This window comes from Callorhinus ursinus, unplaced genomic scaffold (genome assembly GCF_003265705.2).
Source record: "Callorhinus ursinus isolate GAN/ISIS: 27379988/994484 unplaced genomic scaffold, GSC_fseal_2.0 scaffold7, whole genome shotgun sequence".
Taxonomy (NCBI): domain Eukaryota; kingdom Metazoa; phylum Chordata; class Mammalia; order Carnivora; family Otariidae; genus Callorhinus; species Callorhinus ursinus.
In genome coordinates this window covers 10,052,097-10,076,468 of record NW_027397069.1, presented here as the reverse complement: position 1 = coordinate 10,076,468, position 24,372 = coordinate 10,052,097, and the positions used below count along the sequence as shown (strand labels likewise).

Genomic DNA, 24,372 nt, shown 5'->3' with positions numbered 1-24,372 from the left:
ATTATTTTAATCTCTGGTAGGTACTCAGTAAAAGTTTGAATGAAGAGGTAGAGTTGGGTTAGCTGGGAGCAAGAATAAACATTTTTTGTATCTAGGCAAGGGTGGTGGTCTTTCTGCTTTCCACTGCCACTGTTTACATCATTTATAATTGGCTTTCTGATGTATTTTCTCCAGATAGTAGTTGTGGGTTTTTTTTATTATGGCTAATTTTCTCATATTTGAGTTGTTTGGTAGTTTGAGGATTAGGATGAACTCTCACGTTCATATTTTTTTTTTTAAGATTTTATTCATTTATTTGAGAGAGAGAGAGAGAGAGAGAGAACACAAGTGGGAGGGAGGGCCAGAGGGAGAGGGGGAAGCAGACTCCTCGCTGAGCAGGGATCCTAGGTACCCTGAGATCATGACCTGAGCTGAAGGCAGACGCTTAACTGACTGAGCCACCCGGGCACCCCTCATGTTCAAATTTCTAATAAACTACTATAACAATTGGAATGACCTGTTTTCAAATGAAATCTGGTATTTCTATATGTAGACTTGTATTTTAAATAATGAACTGTATTGTGTATTGAATGGATAACAGGATAAGTGATTATTTTCAAGGTTATCAGATTTTGTATTATGAGACACTAAGCATGAATTTCTTAAACCAACCCTTGTTCAGTTGCTACTTCATGCACAGTGATAAAGGAATGGACATGATTTCTAGGAACTGTTGGTATTTTAAGATGAAGCTACAGGGACAGCTATTTTGTTTGGCCATTCAGGTGACCCTATACAGCTAAGAACATTGATTCTTGATTCACACGTTGAGCCATTACCATTTGTTTCCTCATTTTTGTAGGTTTATTGTTATAAATTGGGGTTCTAATTCCCACTTCATGTCTTAAAAAATACCTAAAAACTGAAGAATAAAGCAAATGAAAGTGAATGCTCCAGAATTATTTTATATAGACATTTTGAATATATGAATAATCAAATACTTAATACAAAAGCTGTGTCATATATAATCCTCCTTGCAGGTTTTTCTGCATAGACTGAAATGGTCAGTTTTTTCCCAAAGTGAAGTCCAATGCAATTTTTAGTGGAAGTGCCTTCTTGATAAAATGCCCAACGTTAGCACTAAGCATTCTTCTTTTCTTGAAAGAACTAGCTAGATACAGAGTTCAAAATAAGCAACATCTGTGTTTGCAAATCCATGGCTAATTTCATGAGAGAATGATCTGAATATCCTGGTGAGGCACATCTCTTTAAGAGCTATGTCCATTCTCTGGAATCCCCGAGTGGGGTGGCTGGCAGGGAAAAAGGGAGCCATGTGACCAGATGTTTGCTTTGCCTCCTGAATGGAAAGTACTCCAAATGGAAAACTTTCTCGGGCCAGTGAGGTCAGAATCTATGAGCAGCTCCTCTTCCAAAAGCAAGTGACAGCAGAGTCTGCCAGACCCTCCGCACCAGCTCAGGAAGGCTGCTGGGACCAGAGGGCAGGCGATGGAGCAGAGACCTCAGCCCTCACCCTCTTTGGTCCCCTCTGACAAAAACCTCTTCTGGGCGGAACAGAGTGTGGCAACAAACCATTTGCTCTCCAGGTTTACAGACCTGGCTCTGGAAGGAGGACGGACGGGAAGGGAGCCACATTCATCCGGAGGCTGGGAAATGTTTTCCTTGGTCTGTGGCTGGGCTGATGTTGGTGTGTGCTTCCTTCTTGTCCACAGCAGGATGGCACTAGGGAAAACAAACAAAATAGAAGCCTTTCTCGATGAGAAGGACCCAGGAATTGAGGCCCGAAGCAAGGGAGGAGCTTCTGGGGGAGGGTAGGGGTGAGGAGAGCCTGTGGGGAAGCTGGCTAGCTCCAGGGACCTGCCAAGTATTATTACAGTGTCCTACGGAAATGAGAGAAAGAACAAACAAGCTGTGTCCATTCTGACTTCTAGTCCCTCGCTTGTCCTAGGCAGATCTCAGTGTTGGCCTTGATTGTGGTGATCAGGAATTTGTTTCCATTTCCTTTTATTTGAGTCCCTGTGGGCCAGGTGATAGGGAGACACGAAAGTGAATTTACTCAAGGAATTTATTTTCTCTAGCTTGAGGTGTATGTATAAATAATGTCAGAGGGAGTGGTAAGTGTTATGGGCATAGTAAGAGAGGTATACTGTATTACAGAAGGCTATGGAAATTTAGGGAATGGAAGGTATATTTTCACATGTGTAATCAAATAGGTCATTTAAGCTGTGTCTCAGAGACTGAGTAGGATTTGGACATACGAAGGTGAGAGTGTGTGATGTAAACTCCAGGTCTTAAATCATGTCGTTTCTAGTATTTATTTTTTGCTTAGTGTAAATAAGGCATGAAAGTACTCCATGTTCATTGTGACACATTTTGGAGTATGTAGATACAGTATAAAGAAGAAAACCCGATCTGTCTGCCCAGGTAACTGCTGTTGACCAATGGTGAATTTCCTTTTCCGTTCAGAGGCAGTCACTTAAGCGTCAGAAATCCTTAGGTATCAAATCATTCTTATGGCCAGACCCACATGTTTAATTTATTGCACACTCTAAGTTGAATATGAACTGAACCTAAAAATAATTTATATCATGTATGCTCTAAATGTAGTAACTCTGTTTCTTACTTTTTCTTCAGGCTAATTACAGTCTTTTGTAGGAAATACCCTATATACAGCTGCTGACAGTGCTCTTTTTCCCTTGTTTTCTAAGCAAAATTGACCAGGAAAGAAATTTCAGTGATGCTTATCTGTGGTATATGGGTTGTTTTTGGTTTTTGTTTTAGATTTGAGAAAAAGATTAAGTTTTTTTTAATTAAAATGCCCAGTTCTCTTAGTTTTTCAAAAATATAACTACAATAAAATATGTAGTACAATAAAATGCATATTTCAAAATTTACCATTTTGACCATTTGTGAGTGTATGAAGTTAGTGGCATTCAGTGCATTCACATTGTTGTACAACCCGCAACCCCATCCGTCTCCAGAGCTTTTTCATCATCCCATACTGAAACTCTGTACCCATCAAGCAATTGTTCCCCATATCTCTGTCTGTGTTTCTCTCCTTCCCTCTTTTTTCTTTTCTTTTTATAATAGCCATCCTAATGGATGTGAAGTGGTATCTTGGTGTGGTTTTGATTTGCATTTCCCTAATGATTAGTGAAGGTAAACACCTTTTCGTGTGCTTTTGGCCATTTGTACACCTCTTTCATACATGGTGTATAGCCTACTCTCTCCTCCTGTTCCACCTTTGCCCAGCAGTACTTCAGGTAGTTTAACGCCATTAACAACTGCTCAAAACTAGGATTTTGAATGATTATATACTATCCTGCCATATAGATTCCCATTTGTCATGTTTTTCAAATGATAAGACCTTCAGGGGTAGAACTTTCAGAGAGTTTTAGTTGTAAATTTTATAATGATGGAACATCTGTGTGCATAAATAAATGTTTATTTGTTTAAAACACATGGCTGGATTTGGTCAAGAACATATATGTTTCAAAATTGCTTTCTAGAAGGACTGTTTGACAGCACGAGGTTTGCTTCTAATTGTAGGCACTGAGCAGAGTGGAATTAGCTCAAAACCTAACGCGTCCATCTGTTTTCCTTCTTTCAAATATTGTTAATTAGTCCTGCTCTCATTTCCATTCTCCTCCTTTGTCCTAAGATTTGTACCTTTATTTCTTCACTGCCATTTTAGTTGGAATTTGTGAGGGAGCAGAGATTGCACTTTTTTTTTTTTAAGATTTTATTTATTTGAGAGAGAGTGCGAGTGAGCATGAGCCAGGGGGAGGGGCAGAGGGAGAGGAAGAAGCAGACTCCCCACTGAGCAGGGAGCCTGATGCGGGACTGATGTGGGGCTCTATCCCAGGACCCTGGGATCATGACCTGAGCCGAAGGCATACGCGTAACCAACTGAGCCACCCAGTTGCCCCAAGATTGCACATTTACTATGTCAGTTTAATTGGAAGTCTATAATTTTCTAAAGTCCTATGAATAAGGCACAGTCACATTCTCAATCAGTATTTTACTTAAGGAAATTTCAGCAAAGACAAAGACTGAATTGCATACTTATAGAAGTTATGAGTTGAATATAGTTAATATTTTAACCCAGACGTTGGCAAACTTTTTCTTTAAAGAGCCAGATTATGAATTCTTTTCAGATAATGAATATTTAAGCTTTGTAGCCATATAGTCTGTGTGCATACTTTTTTATTTTTATTTTTTGGCACCTCTTTAAAAATATAAAAGATACTCTTTTTTTTTTTTTAAGAATTTATTTATTTGACACAGAGAGAGGGAACACAAGCAGGGGGAGCAGCAGAGGGAGAGGGAGAAGCAGATTCCCCACTGAGCAGGGAGCCTGATGTGGGACTCAATCCCAGGACCCTAGGATCATGACCTGAGCTGCAGGCAGATGCTTAACTGATGGAATCACCCAGGCATCCCATTCCTGTTCTGGCTTTATTTGCAGTGATCTTGCTAGTCAACATGATGCATTATTGATGGAAGAAATTCTTTTTTTTTTTTTTTTAAGACTTTATTTTAGAGAGCACTCAAGCAGGTGCAAGAGAAAGAGCAAGCAGGAGGAGGGGCAGAGAGGGAGGGAGGGAGAAGGGAGAGAATCTCAAGCAGACTCTGTGCTGAGCGCAGAGCCCTATATGGGGCTCAGTCTCACCACCCTGAGATCATGACTGAGCCAAAACCAGGCGTTAGATGCTTAACTGACTGAGCCACATAGGTGCCCCTTCTTAATACCTTTCTTAAGAGAATTGCAAACTCAAGTACTGGTCAGGTTATTTGGGTTTTGAATAAATTACCAAGAGCTAATACTTATTATTTTAATTTTCAGATGGTGACCCAGATAACTATATTGCTTACTATCGGAGAGCTACTGTCTTTTTAGCTATGGGCAAATCAAAAGCAGCACTTCCTGATTTAACTAAAGTGATTGAATTGAAGATGGATTTCACTGCGGTAAGTGCATCTAAACTTTCTTTAAAGGAGAACTTATGGGAATTTGGAAGAGGTAATTTGTCTTTTAAGGTGAGGACCAGCCTGCTAGGCATAGCTGGAGGACGGAGAAAGCAGCTGTGGTGTAGAGGACTGGGCAATAAGAAAAATTCAAAGTTTCTGCAATCAAAGGTCTGTGTGAAAGAGGAACAGCGGGTGCAGCCGCTGATTTTTAGAAGATTGGCAGTGGTGTTAGCTTTGTGGTTTAGAAAGACCTCTTAATCTCAGGAAACAAACTGAGGGTTGCTGGAGTGGAGGTGGGTGGGAGGGATGGGGTGGCTAGGTGATGGACATTGGGAAGGGTGTGTGCTATGGTGAGCGCTGTGAATTGTGTAAGACTGATGAATCACAGACCTGTACCCCTGAAACAAATAATACATTATATGTTAAAAAAAGAAGAAGATAGTAGGAAGGGAAAAATAAAGGGGGGGAAATCAGAGAGGGAGATGAACCATGAGACTATGGACTCTGAGAAACAAACTGAGGGTTCTAGAGGGGAGGGGGTGGGGGGATGGGTTAGCCTGGTGATGGGTATTAAAGAGGGCACGTTCTGCGTGGAGCACTGGGTGTTATGCACAAACAATGAATCATGGAACACTACATCAAAAACTAATGAAGTAATGTATGGTGATTAACATAACGCAATAACATAAAAGCTGTTGAATTAAAAGGCTGTCAGGTGACTGATAATAGTTCCAATTAAGGCTGTAGCAGGAAGAATAAAGAAAAGGAGATAGGTCAGTTAAGCAGTGGTTTGTGGTGAGGACACAGTCATGAATTAGACTGATTCTCCCCTGCAACCAACACAGAAGCTTCAGAAATGGAGGAATTTATAGTCTAATGGGATATCCTGATGATTGGCAGGTCAGTGTAATGGCTTAAAATAATAGGGTAAGTTAGATGGTTTCAAAATTAATTTGGTAACGCATTTATTGTTTATATCTTGCCATATTCCAAAAAGGACTAGGGATAACTGATTAGATATGGGTGAATGTTTGGTTTGAAATACTATTTTAGGATGGAATTCCCAAACGTCAGATTTTTTTCTTTAATCTGTTACTTTAACTAGCTAAGCACAACGTTTCACAAAGGTTAAGTAGTTCATTTTCCTAGTATTATAGTAGCTATTAGGTAGTGGAAGTGGCTTTCATTTTGCTTTTTATGTGTGTTGATGCACTTAACTGGATTAGGGACATTTTTATGTATTGTAAAAGTTATATATAAGTTTTAATGGACTATCAATGTGGTTTCTGTCTTATGGTCACATTGGTCATTACAGAATTGGTATTCTTAGAAGAGCAAAGGGTTGTGTAAGCATCACCACTGTCTAGTTCCAGAACACTTTTGTCACCCCCAAAAGAAATCTAGTACTTATTAGCAGCCCCTCCCCATTTATGCCCTGGCCTTTGGCAGCCATGTATCTTTCTGTCTGTATGGATTTGCTTATTTGGACACTTCATATAAATGAAATTGTACAGTTTGTGGCCTTTTGTGTCTGATCTTTTTCACTATGCATATTGTTTTCAAGGTCCATCCATGTTGTAGCATATGTCAACACTTCATTCCTTTTTATGGTTAGATAATATTCCATTGTATGGATAGATCACGTGTGCTTATTGATTTATTAGTTGGTGGGAGTTTGGGTTGTTGCCACTTTTTAGCTATTGCTATGAATATTACATGTACAAGATTTTGTATGGACACCTATTTTCAGTTTTTGGGGATATAGCACAAAAAGTATTTTTAAGAAGGCATACTTTAATAAAAGTAATACACATTCAGTGGTTCCAGGAATTGTTCTCAAGAGTCCTTTGTCAAATGGACATTGGAAAAATAAATATTTCATTAATGCTTCATTAGCGCATTTGGTTTTATTCTTTGTGTTTAAAGAAAATTTGGAAATGCATGGTACTCAGAACACTTTTTCTTTTTTCTAGGCAAGATTACAGAGAGGTCACTTATTACTCAAACAAGGAAAACTTGATGAAGCAGAAGATGATTTTAAAAAAGTGGTAAGTTCAGTTTGCATTTGGCTTTATGAAGATGTTGAACATCTTTATGGAGATGAGTGAATATATTGGACTTTTTATAGTAAGACATTTAGCAGTAACTTTATAGCTAAAAGGGAAAATCATCTGATTTGTGTATATAAAAATCACAGTTTCTGAATTAATACATAGTGACTGACATGAGGGAATCACTTTAATAGTTGGAAGATAAAATATGTGGAAAGAATATATAATTTTTTTTAAAAGATTTTATTTATTTATTAGCATGAGAGAGGAGAGGGTCAGAGGGAGAAGCAGACTCTCACTGAGCAGGGTGCCCGACATGAGGCTTGATTCCAGGACCCTGGGATCATGACCTGAGCCGAAGGCAGTCACTTAACCAACTGAGCCACTCAGGCGCCCAATAATACATAATTTTAATTCAGTTTATATAGCTCACATGTTCTGCTTTGTTTTCCATGAGAATCTAGAGATGTCAGCTGAACTATTCTAAAAGTGCTTGGGAAACCCTTCATTTGATTTGAAAGGAATAATGAGACATTCTTAAAACAGAATTTTATAATTACCCATATGGCTATTTTACAATGTGTAAAGTGTTTTGGATTTGTTGGGGGATGGTACAGATTACATGTAATTGAAAAATGATTTGGAGAGATAGCCAAAGTCTTCATTCCCTCATGAAGCTTGTTTTAAGACCTGCATTTTTACTCTATCTGGATTTGTTTTTGTAGTGGTCTAGAAAGAGCATATATACAGTGGGCCTTTGAACAAAATGGGTTTGAACTGCATGGGTCCACTTACATGTGGACTGTATAAGTACTATAAATGTATTTTTTCTTCCTTATGATTTTCTTAATAAAATTTTCTTTTCTCTAGCATACTTTATTGTAAAAATACAGTATATAATACATATAACATTCAAAATATATGTTAATTGACTATTTGTTATTGATAAGGCTTCTGGTAAACAGTAGCCTACTAGTAGTTAAGTTTTGGAGGAGTCAAGTTATATGTGGATTTGACTGTATGGGGTGAGTGGTGCCGGTGCCCCTAACCCTAAGGGTCAACTGTATAAACCTCATTGTTCATTATTTGCATTTTTGTACTTTATAAAAATGCTTAGTTATGAGATGATAACCACTATGAATATAAAACTGAAATTTCTATATTTTCATAACCTTTGTCACAATGCTCAGTCATATGCAGAGAAATCCAAAAAACATTAGACTTAGTTGTATTAAAGTCTAATCAGTAGCTGTCTCATGGTCTCAGTAAAACTGGATGTTCCTTTATGTTTGTCTAATTTTCCTTACTTTTTGGGAAGATGCTTGAAAGCAGGCTGAAGGACAGGTGGTGGGGAGGCCATGGTGTTGGGGTTACCTTTTCCCAGCTCAGTTCTTGTACATAGCAAGTGTTGTGAGAAATTTGTTGAATGGATGGATGAATGATAAAGCATAAGAATGGGTTTCCTTCTTTTTAACAGATGGTTAAATCTATTACTTAGAACTTTTTTCCAATCACAACATTAGAGTAGCCTTTTAGAAATAACACAGTTTAGAATAAAGCTTTAGCAAAAATTAATCCTTACTGGGCAATGGATGTATCCTTTTGGAGAAGTGAGTTCTTGGAACTCTGGGTATGTCTTGATTAATGTCTTTTCTGTGATTGATATTAAAACCTCTCAGAAACAAGAAGGGGGACTTTGATGAGACTTTACATTTTTAGATTGTTTTCTGACAGTCACACTTCCGCTAGTGTATTCTTAAAACCACCCTTGCTATTATTATTACAGGATTCTTCCATGAGAATGTGCAGCTGTACTGAATGGTTTTTTCTTTTTAGTTGAAATTTTTATTGAGATAATTGTAGATTCACATACAGTTGTAATTAATGATACAGAGAGATCCTGTGTACCCTTTACCCAATACCCACTTTTCCCCAATATAATGTCTTGTAAACCTGTAGTACGATATTACAACCAGGATATTGACATTGATACAATCTACCTGTCTATTCAGTTTTCCTCAGTTTTAGTTGTAGTGTTCACTTCTGTGTGTGTGTTTAATTCAATACCCTTTTTCTTTACACCGCAGTTAACATACTGAGTGCTTCTGTTGCCACAAGGACCCCTCCTGTTGCCCCTTTATAACTACACCCACTTTCCTCACATACTGTTCCGGCCCCTCATCCATAACTTTGGACAACCACTAGTTTGTGATTCATTTCTTAAATTTTGACATTTCAAAATGTTGCATACATGGACTTAAAACATTATATAAACTTTTGGCATTGACTTTTTTTACTCAGTAGAATTCCCTGAAGATTCATCCAGATTGTTGCATATATATCACTTTGCTTGTTTAATTGCTAAGTATTCCATGGTATGTGTATGTCACCTTTTATTTATCCATTCATCAGTGGATGGACCTTTGGGTTATTTCTACTTTTTCATTATTATCAAAAAAACTGCGGGGCGCCTGGGTGGCTCAGTCGTTTAGTGTCTGCCTTCGGCTCAGGTCATGATTCTAGGGTTCTGGGATCGAGCCCCAAATCGGATTCCCTGCTCAGCAGGAGGCCTGCTTCTCCCTCTCCCACTCCCCCTGCTTGTGTTCCTTCTCTCACTGTGTCTCTCTCTGCCAAATAAATAAATAAAATCTTTAAAAAAAAAACTGCTATGAACATTCTTTTTTCTTTTTCTTTCTTTCTTTTTTTTTTTTTTGCTATGAGCATTCTTGTACAGGTTTTAGTGTGAACAGAAGTTTTCATTTTCCTGGGATAAATGCCTAGAAGTACAATTTCTGGGTTGTATCATAATTGTTTAGTTTTAGAATGAACCACCAAATTGCTTTTCAGAGTGACTGTGCCATTTTATGTTCCTCTGCATCCTTGCCAGTATGTAGTTTTGTCACTGTTTTTTGTTTTAGCCATTCGGAGAAGTTTGTAGTGACAGCTCATTGTTTTTTTAATTTGTATTTCCCTAATGTTTAATGATCTATTCTTGTGCTTATTTGTCATCCTTTTTAGTGTAAAGCTGGTTCATGTCTTTTGCCCATGTTCTAATTGGATTGTTTGCTTTTTTACTATTGTGTTTTGGAAGTTCTTTATGTTTTTAAATACTTCATCACATGTGTGGTCTGCAAATGTGCTTGCTCAGACCATGGCTTGTCTTTTCCTCTTCACAGGGTTTGTGAGAGAGCGAATGTTTTTAATTTTGATGATGTCCAATTTATCAGTTTTCTATTTTCTCCTATGTATAGTGTTTTTGGTGTCCTAAGAACTATTCACCAATCCCTAGGTTCCAAAGTTTTTCTCCTGTGTTTTTTAAATTAAATTAAATTTTATTTAAATTTTTTTTAAAGATTTTATTTATTTGAGAGAGAGAGAGAGCACATGAGTGGGGGGAGGATTAGAGAGAGAAGTAGACTCCCCCTGAGCAGGGAGCCCGATGCGGGACTCGATCCAGGGACTCCAGGATCATGACCTGAGCCGAAGGCAGTCGCTTAACCAACTGAGCCACCCAGGCGCCCTAAATTTTATTTAATTTTTGAGAGAGAGAGAACATGTGTGCAAATGGCAGGGGAGGGGCAGAGGGAAAGAGAGAGAGAGAGAAAGAGAATCCCTAGTCTGGGTGGCTCAGTCGGTTAAGCGTCTGCCTTTGGCTTGGGTCACGATCCCAGGAAGGGATCAAGCCCCATGTCAGGCTCCCTGATCAGCCAGAAGCCTGCTTCTCCCTCTCCTCCCTGCTTGTGCTCTCTTTCTTGCTATCTCTGTCTCTCTCTCTCAAATAAATAAAATATTAAAAAATATTTTGGTATCATAAAATAGATGATTTCTGGGTCTGGTTTGAAAAGATAAATTTTGTGTTACGACTGTATTTTATCTTTATCAATCAAAGAATTCTTATACTTTAATTTTTAGAGATTTGTGATTATAGATGATATATAATAACTTGTTTCCTTTATATGTTTTTACTTAAATGGGCTTTTTGTGGTAGTAAGAGCATTTATCAGTCTATTAGATATAGCAAAGATTTAATCTTACTAATAAAGTGCTATATATACAACCAGGTAAGTATACTCAGCTGCATTTTACATAGTGGAATAGAAGTTTGAATATACTTAATCTCTTTTTGGGCTACAGTGAGGATCTTGTTCTTTGTTGTGTGTACAGGTTACTCTGCTGCTGGAGGGTCTCCTGTAAATAAGCATCACCTCAGGTCCATATCAGCTGTCATGATCCTAAACAGTGTCTTACATAGTTTAGTTTGTCTTTGAGCGATCACTGACCCCTGCTGTCCCCAGTGCGTTTAGTCGCTTGTTAGTTCAGCGAACACTGAGTGCATATTATTTGCAAGGCAGTGTGGTAGATGTTGGAGAGTTGCTGATGAAGAAAACTAGTCTCTGCCTTGGAAAGATTATACTAGGGTAAGAAATAATCAGGCAAATATGATACCATATAACTAAAGTGTTGTGATTGAGCCCTACAGGAACAGACAGAATGGTCCCCTAACTTGACTGGGATTTGGGGGTCTGGTCAAGAAGGGCTTTCTTAAAGGAGGGGATGTACTGGAAATCTGAATGTTAAGAGGGTGAATGAATCTGTGTTAGCAAAGTGGCTGGGAGGGCCATCCTGGCAGCAGGTAAGCATCCTTGTCACTTAAGAAAATAATGCCTCGAGTATGATGAGAGTAGGAGCTGAGAAAACTGGACAGGGAAGCAGTGGTCTGATTGCAAAGAAGACATATGTAGGCCCAGGAGCTGGGTTTTTTGGTTTTTGTTTTGTTTTTATATGGTCATGGAGGCTTTATGCTGGGAATCAGGGTTTTCTTCCATAAAATCCGGGCTACTCTGGAGAATGGATTGGAAGAAGACATGAGTGAAAGCAGACAGTCTGATAGTGAAGCTGTTACAGTAAGTAATCCAAGTATGACTTTATGGAGGCCAAAGATTAGGCTAGCGTAGGTGGGGATTGAGAGAAATAGGTAGACATTTAGGAGATTGGATCCAGAGAGATACAATGAATGGGGTAAGGGAGAAGGAAGAATTAGGTATGATGCCCAGGTTTCTGGATTGTTCAGATTGGTTACATGTCCATGAGATAGGAGCCCGGAGAGAAATTATGTAGGGGAGAAGGATGGGTAGAGAAAATACAACTCTCTTATTTCTTTTTCTTTTCTTTTCTTTCTTTCTTTTTTTTTTTTTAGAGAGAGAGAGACTGTGTGTGTGTAGAGCCCCAGAGAGAGAGGGAGAGAGAGAATCTTAAGCAGGCTCCATGCCCCGTGCAGACCCTGAACCAGGGCTCGATCTCACAACCCTGAGATCGTGACGTGTGCTGAAATCAAGAGGGATGCTTAACCATCTGAGCCACCCAGGCGCCCCTAAAGTTTAATTTCAGTTAACATACAGTGCTAAATTAGTTTCATGTGTACAATATAGTAATTCAGAACTTCCATACATTACTCTGTGTTCATCACCCCAAGTGCAGAAGCTTTTTATTTTGATGTAATTCCAATAGTTTATTTTTTATTTTATTTCCCTTGCCTCAGGAGTCATATCTAGAAAAAAGTTGCTATAGCCAATGGCAGAGATATTACTGACCGTGCTCTCTTTAAGGACTTTTATGGTTTCAGAGCTCACATTTAGTTCTTTAATCCATCTTGAATTTATTTTTGTGTATGGTGTAAGAAAGTGGTCTGGTTTCATTCTTTTGCATGTGGCTCTCCAGTTTGTTGAAGAGACTCTCTTTTTCCCATTGGATCTTCTCTCTGGCTTTGTCAAAGATTAATTGACCATATGATTGTGGGTGTATTTCTGGGTTTTGTATTGTGTTCCCTTGATCTATGGGTCTGTTTTTGTGCCTGTATCATACTGGTTCGATTACTACAGCTTTGTAATTAACTCGAAGTCTGGAACTGTGATGCCTCCAGCTTTGCTTTTCTTTTTCAAGATTGCTTTGGCTATTCGTGGTCTTCTGTGGTTCCATACAGAGGTTAGGATAGTTTGTTCCAGCTCTGTGGAAGATGCTGTTGGTATTTTGAGAGGGATTGCATTAAATGTATAGATTGCTTTGGGTAGTGTAGACGTTTTAACAGTATTTGTTCTTCCAATCCGTGAGCACAGAATGTCTTTCATTTCTTTGTGTCGTCTTTAATTTCTTTCATCCCAGTGTTTTACGGTTTTCAGAGTACAGGTCTTTTACCTCTTTGGTTAGGTTTATTCCTGGGTATCTTACTATTTTTGATGCAGTTGTAAATGGGATTGTTTTCCCAATTTCTCTTTCTGCTGCTTCATTATTGGTGTATAGAAACGCAACAGATTTCTGTAGATTGATTTTGTATCCTGTGACTTTACTGAATTTATCAGTTCTAGCAGCTTTTCGGTGGAGTCTTTTTGGTTTTCTGTGTGTAGTATCATGTCATCTGCAAGGAGTGGAAGTTTTACCTCTTCCTTACTGATTTGGATGCCTTTTATTTCTTTTTGTTGTCTGACTGCTGTGGCTGGGATTTCCAGTGCTATGTTGAGTAGAAGTGTTGAGAGTGGACATCCTTATCTTGTTCTTGACCTTAGAGGAAAGGCTCTCAGTTTTTCCTCATTGAGGATGATGTTAGCTGTGGGTGTTTCCTATATGGCCTTTATTATGTTGAAGTATGTTCCCTCTAAACCTACTTTGTTGAGGGTTTTTTTTTTATCATGAATGGATGTTGTACTTTGTCAAGTGCTTTTTCTGCATCTATTGAAATGATGATAGGTTCGGCTCCCTCATTCTTATAAAAATCCTGATTCTCAGCAACTCATTTAGTAATTTGTAATCTGTGAATTCTTCCTTCTTATCAACTCCAAGATACAGTAAATGTAGTTTAAACTCCTCTGTTTTTGGTGTTCAGTGTTTTATTTATCTTTTCCTTATTTATCTTTGCTATCCATGCTTTGGGTTTAAATGAAAAGTATTTAGATCGAAGCAGCATTCCATAAGATCCAAATACAATGATGAGTTTAAATGTTTATTTCATATTTTGATATTATTTTGACAAAGCTAGCAACTTGCATTTTTTGTGGTGAGCAACCATATTATTAGGTAAGTATCAGTGCCAGTTCCAATTTAATTTTTAAGTCAAGTATAAACCTTTGATAAGATTTTTAAATAAACTCTTCATTGGTAGTTTGTGTTAATTGAAAACAAATCAAACTAACATAAATCCACTATATGCATCAGTATTACTTTTGGCATTGTTTTTTCCATCTTAACCTTTTAGTACAGAAAGGATGCTTGTATTGTCTCAAGATCAGTAAATCAGAAATAACCAGAGTTTTAAAACAATACATATCATGAGCTAGGAAGAAAAGAGAGTAGTACTTTTTGTTTTTTTTTTTTATTTTTTTTTAAGATTTTATTTATTTGCCAGAGAGAGAGAGCGCGCGCGCGCGCAAGAGAACACAGCAGGGGGAGGGGCAGAGTGAGAGGGAGAAGCTGACTCCCCACTGAGCAGGGAGCCCGATGCGGGACTCGATCCCAGGACCCTGGGATCATGACCTGAGCCGATGGCAGATGCTTAACTGACTGAGCCACCCAGACGTCCTGGGAGTAGTACTTTTTAAAGGCAAGAAATAAATTTGGTTATAATTTAATATAAAGATAGCAGTCTGTGCTATAACTCAATACAGTTGCTCTAGTTTTCTTTCAATCAGATGTAATACTGGATCATATACCATAAGTCATCAAATATAAGGAGCCAACAATTGTAAGACACGTTGTTTTATGTCCTATTAAAAGAATAAATGCTGCTGGTTAAATAATGCCTCCTTATTAATATTAATATTTTAACTTAATATTTTTACTTAATAAATTTACTTTGTGCTTATAGAAAGAGCCATTTGAGACTTAGATATACATTTTTATTATCACACTGCTCTATTCATTGCCTTTGTCATGTTAGCTTCTTGGAGACTTTAAATGGTAGTTAAACTCGGTCCGGTCTGTATGGTACCAACAGTGTTAATAACTGGACTGAAGTGGGCCAGACTATTTTTATGCATATGCAGTCATGTTGATGGGCTAATGGTAAGACTCTATCAATTTTAAGACTCATTCCACTTTGAGAGAAATTGAACTATGCTCTATCACTTTGGTCAGATGTGAGGCAGAGGGGAAGAGGGAGGGATGGGGCTTAAAAGATGTCAGCAGTAAAACAGACTCATAATTACGTAAAGAAGAATCTAGCATGACCCTAGGCTTTGTCCTAAATAATAAGAGGAGCCATTGTTTAAACAGGATGGCATGGTGATGGTGGCAATGGGATGGAAATGTGGTGTGGAATTCTGTGTTGGCCTTGTTACTGAGTTGCTGTTAAGATGTCCTGTTGGAGGGCGCCTGGGTGGCTCAGTCGTTAGGCGTCTGCCTTCGGCTCAGGTCATGATCCCAGGGTCCTGGGATCGAGCCCCACATCAGGCTCCCTGCTTGGCGGGAAGCCTGCTTCTCCCTCTCCCACTCCCCCGCTTGTGTTCCCTCTCTCGCTGTGTCTCTCTCTGTCAAATAAATGGATAAAATCTTTAAAAAAAAAAAAGATGTCTGTTGGAGATGTCAGGTAGGCAGCTTGCATCTTTGGGGTCATTGTACACATAGGAGAGAACAGTTAGGAATGTAGGCTCTGGAAGTGACTTTGAGCCACAGAATCCCCCTGTGTGTAAAAGGAGGATAATCCAAAATGTCCTTTAGGTTTTTTGGTTTAGCTTAGAATAGGGCCTGAAATACAGAAAGCTCTTAGTAAATGTTTTCTCCTGTCATGATTGATCTTCATTACCATCATCCAAAGCAAGATTTCTGGCAAGTTATATAATCATTCAATTTCTTTATCTAAAATTAGAGATCGAACAACCTAGCTCATAGGTTAAGTGAATTAGTATTAAATGAAAAAGAAAAAATAGGCATTCATTTGAGGCATTAAGACATAGATCCTGTTCTTCAGCAGTTTACCCTTTAGTTGGAAGAAATAAGCCCTAAATATGTGAAAAGTTAATAGCACAGAGATATTTATAAAAAGTGACATATAAACTTGTCTAGATAACAAGATAAGATTAAGAATGATACATGAGGGGCGCCTGGGTGGCTCAGTTGTTTTTTTTTTTTTTTTTTTTTAATTTTTATTTATTTATTTGAGAGAGAGAGAATGAGAGATAGAGAGCACAAGAGGGAAGAGGGTCAGAGGGAGAAGCAGACTCCCCACCGAGCGGGGAGCCCGATGCGGGATTCGATCCCGGGACTCCAGGATCATGACCTGAGCCGAAGGCAGTCGCTTAACCAACTGAGCCACCCAGGCACCCGTGGCTCAGTTGTTAAGTATCTGCCTTTGGCTTGGTCAGGATCCCAGGAACCTGGGATTGAGCCCTGTGTCGGGCGTCTGCCTTCGGCTCAGGTCATGATCCCAGGGTCCTGGGATCGAGTCCCACATCAGGCTCCCTGCTCGGCGGGAAGCCTGCTTCTCCCTCTCCCACTCCCCTGCTTGTGTTCCCTCTCTCACTGTGTTTCTCTCTGTCAAATAAATAAATAAAATCTTAAAAAAAAAAAAAAGAGAGTGATACATGACTAGAAGTTGGGAGACCCACCCCACTTTTCTCCTGATTAGCTGGTGTGATGTTGGGCAAGTTACCATTTATGAGACTCAGTATTTTCATTTACAAAGTGGGAGTTGGTTGAGCAAGATGATTTCTTAGATTACTTCCTTGTTAAGAGTTTCTTTTTTTTTTTTAAAGATTTTATTTATTTATTTAATTGACAGAGAGAGAGAGACAGCGAGAGAGGCAACACAAGCAGGGGGAGTGGGAGAGGGAGAAGCCAGCTTCCCGCGGAGCAGGGAGCCTGATGTCGGGCTCGATCCCAGGACTCCGGGGTTATGACCCAAGCCAAAGGCAGATGCTTAAGTGACTGAGCCACCCAGGCGCCTCAAGGTTCAGTGACATTCTTGCTCATTTTTCCTATGATGGTGAATCCCTTTAGGGCAGCAATGCTCAGGATTGGTCTCAGGATCCCATTATACTGTTAAATATTGAGGACTCCAAAGAGCTTTTGTTTATATCAATATTTACAGTACTAGAAGCTAATTTTAGAAATTAAAAAAATACTAATTTAAAAGTAACAAACCCATTATATGATAATATAGATTTTTTTTGCATGCAACCTGATTATATTTTCAAAAACAATAAAAAATTTAGGGGTCCCTGGGTGGCTCAGTAGTTAAGTGTCTGCCTTTGGCTCAGAATCCTGGGATTGAGCCCCGTATCCGCATCGGGCTCCCTGCTCCGCGGGAAGCCTGTTTCTCCCTCTCCCACTCCCCCTGCTTGTGTTCCCTCTCTCACTGTCTCTCTCTCTGTCAAATAAATAAAATCTTTTTAAAAAATTAATAAGTGGTATTTTTTACATTTTTGCAAATCTCTTTAATGTCTGGCTTAGTTGAAGACAATCAGGTTCCCAGATCTGATTTATATTTTGGTTGAAGTATTACTGAAGAAAATGTGGCTCACACATTTAAGTGGTTGGAAAAAGGAAGAATGTTTTAATAAACGTTTTTATATAGCTGTGGATATTCTTTGAGGTTATACCAAACTCCAGTAGTTATTATTGGTTAGTTGCAATGTGGACTCTGAAATCTTATGAGTGAACTTTTAGTACTCTGTCATAATGAAATCCATTGGTTTATCCTGCACTTTGAATGCGTTGTCTTTTATCCATATATACTTTTGTCCCCGCACACCTCTGAAAGGGTATTAAGGATTCCCAAGGGTCCCTGGATCACACTCCAATTGCTGCTCTAGGGTATATACCTGAGAGGATAATTGCTGCTTTGAAAGTTCTGGGCATTTTTAACCTGGCCAGACAGTTAGGCACTGTCCTGTTAAGTGGTTATCCAAACGTATATTCCCACCAGCGGCGTACGAGGGTTCCATGTGCCCCGTATCTTCAACAACACTTGGTATGAACAGGGTAATTTTTGCTGGCTTGGTTGGTATAAGAAATGCAACTTGACGTCTTTTGTGTCTGTTTCTATTAGATTCTGTTTATCCAACTGTTTCTTTTCTGTCAGTCCACCCTTCTCTTTCTTCCCTCCTGTAACTGATTGAGATTTTTCTTCCTTATTCTGTTCTTTCTATACTGTTATACATACTGTGTCTTTTTCTCTTAGTCATCACTCAGGAATTTCAACATGCATGCTTAATAAGGTTTACAGGTAATCACTAGCTTCCTCTAGAAAATTACAAGTACGTTAAAACAGTAACTCAATCACCCACCCCTTGACTTGGATACAATTGCTTTTCAAAAATTGGGTCTTACTTTTTCTTTTTATTGACATTCAAATTAGTTGGTATTATTTTTGTATAGTTCCCTTAGCAAAGACTGCAGAAAGAATTTGTGAAGGCAAACTTTAGAAGTCACTGGGGAATGTTCCAATATACCTCAAATATTACATATTTTTCCATGTTATCAATTAGTATCAAATGAAAAATGAAATTTGTGCTACTTACCTCTTAAAACCATAATTAAATTTAATAGAGTTGGAAAGATTAATTTCTTGAGCAACAAGCGGTTTGGTGAATGTATTTTATGCCAAAATCTAATTTTATTTTGACCTTGCATCAAATTAAGCTCTTATTATTCTGAGACTTTTTTTTTTTTTAAGATCTTATTTTTTTGAGAGAGAGTGCATGGGGTAGAGAGGAGTGGAGGAGCAGAGGGAGAGGGGCAAGCGGACTCTGCACTGAGCACAGAGCCCGAGGCGGGGCTCGATCTCAGGACCCTGAGATCACAGCTGAGCCAAAACCATTAGAGTCAGATGCTCAACCGACTGAGCCACCCAGGTGCTATTCTGGGACTTTAATTATGCGAACTTCCATAGAGGGCACCCAGTTTAAGTTGGCTGATATGTAATGCAGTGGGAGGGAAATAAATTGAATAGCCGTTTAAAGTATTGCATTCTGTCCTCATTGTCAATTTATATACTATAGAAAGTTCAAAAAAGGAGCTTGGAATTTTTATTAGCATTTTTTGGAGTACATGCTGCATGAAGTATCTTTTTAATTTCTCAATGACTATTCCTCAGGGTGTAAGCATTATTGATGTAGGAAATGTTGGGGCTCAGAGCCAATGGCCAAGAAAGAATTCTTGAGACATTGGTCCAAAAAAGGTGGTTATTATTAAAGCATGGCAGTAGGACCCATGGGCAGAAAGCTGCACTGGGGTTGTGATGGGTGACTGATTATATACTTTGAGGTTGGGAGGGGGTTAGGGACAGTACAAACCTCCAAGGTATTTTGGAAACAAGATTTCCAGGACCTTGAGGGGGCTTGCCATTGTTCGGAAAAGGTCATTTATTACTGTCTAGTGAAATCTTAGTCCTGAGACCCTTTTCAGATATGTATCAGTGGGCCATATACTTGGAGGATGATTGCTAACATGTATCTTGGCAGGGAGTGGGGTTCAGGTAGAGATAAAGGAAGTTTCCAAAGGAATTTTTATATGTTAAAGTAGACTCACAGGATCCTGGGCGTTGGGCTAAGATTGCCTTTTGCCCTTAGCAAAGTATCAACATCGAGGTACTTGAGTTCCTAGAGGAAGGTCACTCTGCTTGTTTCAAGGACTATAAATAGTAAGGAAATTTAGTTTTTTCTTTTGCCTTTGTTTCCCACATCATTATTATCCCCCCCTTTTTGGTGAAGATAATGTAAATAATATACAGATAATAAGTGATAAAATCAAGGTTTGGGCTTAGGTGTTTTTTTTTTTCCCCATTTAGACTTTGTTTTAAAACATTAATAACACAAAATCTGTTTGGCAATATTCACAATCTAGCCATTGAAAAATAGTAAAACTACTATATTATCTATTGCTGCTAAACAGATTACTCAAAGTTAGCAGCTTAAAGCAACACATAGTTCATGGGGTCAGGAATCGGGGCGGGCTTAGCTGGGTCCTCTGCTTCGGGGCCTCTCCTAGGCCACAGTCAAGGTGTCAGGTAAGCTTGCAGTATTATCTGAAGATTTGGCTGAATGAAACTCATTTCATTGTTGGCAGGATTTAATTCCTCTTGAGCTGTTAGACTTGAGGCCTCTTTTTCTGAGTGCCGGCTAGAGGCTTCCCTTGGTTCTTTCTTTTGTGGGTCTCTCCATAAAGCATCTCACAGCATGGCGGCTTGCTTCATCACAAGAGATTGCCAGCAAGAGAGAATGAATGCTAGTCAGATGGAGGTCACAGAGTTTTGTACCTAACTAAGGAAGTGACATCCTGTCACCTCTCTCATATTCTGTTTGTTAAAGGGAGTTACCAGCTCTATCCTGTACTCTAGGGGAGGGGATCACACAAAGGTATGAATTCCAGGCGGTGGGGGTCTTTTGGGGCCATCTTAGAAGTCTGCCCACTACAATTACCAACCCATTGTTTTCATGTGAAGTCCCAGAATAGGGGTGTATTTAGATTAGAGAGCAGCTCATCCCTTTTAACAAACCCCCATCCCATAGCTAGTACGGGCTTTTATCCAAAAGCTCAGTGATCACAGTAAATGGTAAGAAATAAGAAATAAATTAATGTCATAGGTAGAGGTTTGTCTGAGAGGGTCAGAAATATGAAACACTAAAAAGAAACATGAAAAAAGGAGAGAGGGAAATGCTAGCAGGTCCAGTCTCCACATGTACGTATCCTAGGAGGAGTCCCCCACCTGTGGTAAGAGTGAAAATGTTCATCTCCCTTAACTTACTTGGAAACTTCTCAGGGTTATAAGTCCTTCGTTTGTTTTTCAGACTCCTTTCTTACCTCCTTGCAAGAATCCCCTCCTTCTCTCCTAGCTCCCTCTATCCTCAGAGAGGTCCAGAGGACCTGACTTCACTCCCTCTTGCCCATTCCCGTTGTCTGACCACTGAGCGAGGTTGAGCCCTCCATCCTCAACCTCAAGCTTTAGGGCTTTCCCTGCTCTCACCTTCCAACAAGGAAAATCATGTGGTAGAGATCAGACTCTAAAGTTTGAGGGAAAATGGATGCAAATCCCATCCAGAAGAGGCAGTCTCTAAATCATTCTAATGTATTCTGTTCAAAATGGAGCAGTAATGTACATATAGGAAACAAGTTAATCAATAAATTACCTTTACCCAGAGCAAAGGACCTACACATTTGTCTTTCTTCTGACGTGGTGTGCCAGAAGTGTTCAGGACCATCCTGATGATGACAGAACAGTCATAGGTTAGCATGCCATGGCTTACAGCAACTCCCTTCACCTGGGGAATTCAGTCATGCAGGGACAATTCTCAGAGCAAGCTGAGGTTGTTAATTCCTAGTTACCAGTGAATACTTGGAGCCCTATCCATTCTGTCAAAAGCCAATGGTTAAACAGACAAAACAATACCTAAAGTATCCAAAAACCAAAATGGAGAAATATAGAGCCTCTACTCAGAAATAGTATTCTTGAGGTTTCTCGTTTGGAGTGTTCTCTACTACCAGGTAGCTAGTGGTGGGGGTGTTTTTTAGCTAAAAAGGGGGAGCAGTATGATTGGTCAGTTGAAGGAGAGACATTTCTAGAAACAATCTACCATTGGCTGCACCTCACCCAAAATAGGAACCTTCCAACTACAATTCCCATCTGTAGTAAGAATATTCGATTTCAGGAATTATTACACAAACTATAATCGCCAGGAAAAAAGTCCCCCTTTGCCCAAGTCAGAGCTTTTTAATGTAGGCACCCAATTTTTCTAAGTCATGAAGCTTAAGATTTTCCATTTGGAGCTAGAAATTATTATTACTATTTTTTTTTTTTTTGGAGCTAGAAATTATTAAGAGTCGCTGTGCCTGAGGCTGGTCTGGGAGTAGGAATGAACTATAAGCAGACACAAGGGATCTTAAAAGGTTGACAGAAATGGTCTAACACTGTGGTAGTGGGTACATACTTGCTAAATATGTTAAAAATCAGAATTGCACACTCAAAATGGATGAGTTTTATGGTATGAATTATACCTTGATAAAGTTATTAAAAAAGAGAAAATGTGTAGACCTCTTAAAACTCTAAGTCTTTTTAATATAAAGTATTACTCTCTCATCTTTCCCCATAAATTCTTCCTTTCTCATTACACCTTAGCCTCTCTGGTATCAAATCTTCGTCCTATAACCTCTAAAAAACATGCCCTCTCCTCAGTTTCCCTGTTTTTCATTATTTTGGTAAAATTATACTTAAAAATACATATTTAGGAAATAGAGCTAGAAGGCAGAATACACAAAACTCACATGACTCTGCAGAGCTGTACCTAAGAGTGAGGTGAGAGCTCTCCATACTTCGTTCTTCTCTGCCCTTTCGCGTTCCTAAATGTGTTTGTTTGCTTCCTGGTCAGGTTCGGGGGACCCGGGTCTTTTGCCCCCAGCTTCCAGCTTGCGCCTGTGTACTGTCGGCCCGAGTGGAGGCAAAGATGCCCTCCCGCTGGTCAGTGCCAGGGCAAGTCCTGGGAGGAGCCCATGTGGCCAGCGTCTCTTTACCCTTTCCCCCCAGTGAACTTAAGGATTTAAAATGGTCAGATAGTGGTGTGTACTGCAGGTATTAGATTTAAGAGATTAAAAATTTCTCATTAATTTCTCATTCTTACAGCTCAAATCTAACCCAAGTGAAAATGAAGAAAAGGAAGCCCAGTTGCAACTTGTGAAATCTGATGAAATGCAGCGTTTGCGCTCCCAAGCACTTGATGCTTTCGAGAGCTCAGATCATATTGCTGCTATAACCTTCCTTGATAAGATTTTAGAGGTAAGTTTCTCAGACATTGCAGCTGGCAGGCCTGACACACACTGCTTTTTACTCTAAGGCATGTTTATGCACTTTGACATGTTACGTATTACAAATAAACCTAGACAGGATAAAATCAGATTGGTCTTTGGGCTTTTAGCTCTGACATGTTTAGATAGAACAAAATTTGGAACTGAAGTTTTCAGTAAATGTACTGAATGTACTGTGGAGGAGTTAACATATTTTTATATATTGCTTGCTTTGCTATTTTTGTTTGATTTTACATTTTGTGTTTGGGGGAGAGAACTTGGGAGGTTAGATAATGGGATAAAAGATGAAAGAATTGCTTGAAGGAAAAGAAAAAATAATGTTTGTGGTGAAGAGGAGTGTTGAGAGTAAGTTTCTAGGGAAGAAGCAGATGGAGTTGACAAGATCCAGAGTTTCTAGATAGGAAACCTAAGTCTGTAGTTTGCTTGCCTCTGAAGGATTGAATGACACATGGCTTCAGAAGGAAGTCTACTAAAATATTACAGTAGAAGCAATCATAATTCATGTTTATTTATCATTTTCATAGCACTTTGATGTATAGTTTCACTTAATCTTGGCAATGAACTTGGGATGTATGTAGAGTAGGTGCTTCTTTGATGATTTTGTAGAGGAAATCATGTGTGGTCTAGCGGAATTCATGTTTTATTACAGTGTTTTGTTAATCCTTTATTAAGGAAATACAAAGTTAAAATTTTTACCTTCCAGTAGCTAGACTCTCCATTTTGACCTAGCTTATTAGTCAAGATATTTAATTAATGTACAGTGTTGATTTTGATATCTTAATATATGTGAAGAGTTGACATGACTTTAGAAAGAACAACTCTGAGAAATATATAAAAGATCCTTCCACAGGCTTTATTGGTGGACTTTTGGGTTTGATTTTATTTATTTATTTATTAAAAAAAATTTTTTTTAAGAGGTTTTATTTATTTATTTGACAGAGAAGAGAGAGAGACACAGCTAGAGAGGGACCACAAGCAGGGGGAGTGGGAGAGGGAGAAGCAGGCTTCCTGCTGAGCGGGGAGCCTGATGTGGGGCTCGATCCCAGGACCCTGGGGTCATGACCTGAGCCAGAGGCAGATGCTCAACAACTGAGCCACCCAGGTGCCCCTGGGCTTAAGTTTTAAAGGATACTAGTCCATTTATGAACGTTGTTGACTTTTTGATAAAGTAGAAATGGTGAAGCCTCAGCCTTCCCACATTGTTTTCCTCTTTTCTTTCTTTTTGTGATATGAGGATTTAATTTCAAAGAGACAACAATTTATAAAAGAATTCTATTTAGTTAGTAGAACAGAAATATTTTGCAGATGTAGAACCTAGATTTTATTTTTTTGAGACTAGAAATTAGAATTGTTAAGTACAAAAATCTGATTATGGAATATTCTTTTCAAAATCAGATATGCTTAACTAGGAACAGCCTTTTAATAGTAATGCTATGTATTCTTATTTTCAAGGTTTTAAAATTTATAATTGAAGGAAGTGGGAAAGGGGCCTCATTAGTATATACTTTATTTAAGATATCCTTGGAGAAATTATTTTGTCACATCTAAATTGTATCAGACTTTTTAATAC

At 38.8% G+C, this 24,372-nt stretch overlaps 1 protein-coding gene across 1 annotated transcript in view; it reads left to right on the top strand.

The window, feature by feature from the left end:
- DNAJC3 (DnaJ heat shock protein family (Hsp40) member C3) overlaps positions 1-24,372 on the top strand; it is a 69,331-nt gene that overhangs the window by 21,896 nt on the left and 23,063 nt on the right. Inside the window, exons 3-5 of the mRNA XM_025874670.2 lie at positions 4,844-4,968; positions 6,942-7,016; positions 22,621-22,773. Of these exons, the coding sequence (XP_025730455.1) occupies positions 4,844-4,968; positions 6,942-7,016; positions 22,621-22,773 (353 nt within the window). The remainder of the gene's footprint in view (positions 1-4,843; positions 4,969-6,941; positions 7,017-22,620; positions 22,774-24,372) is intronic.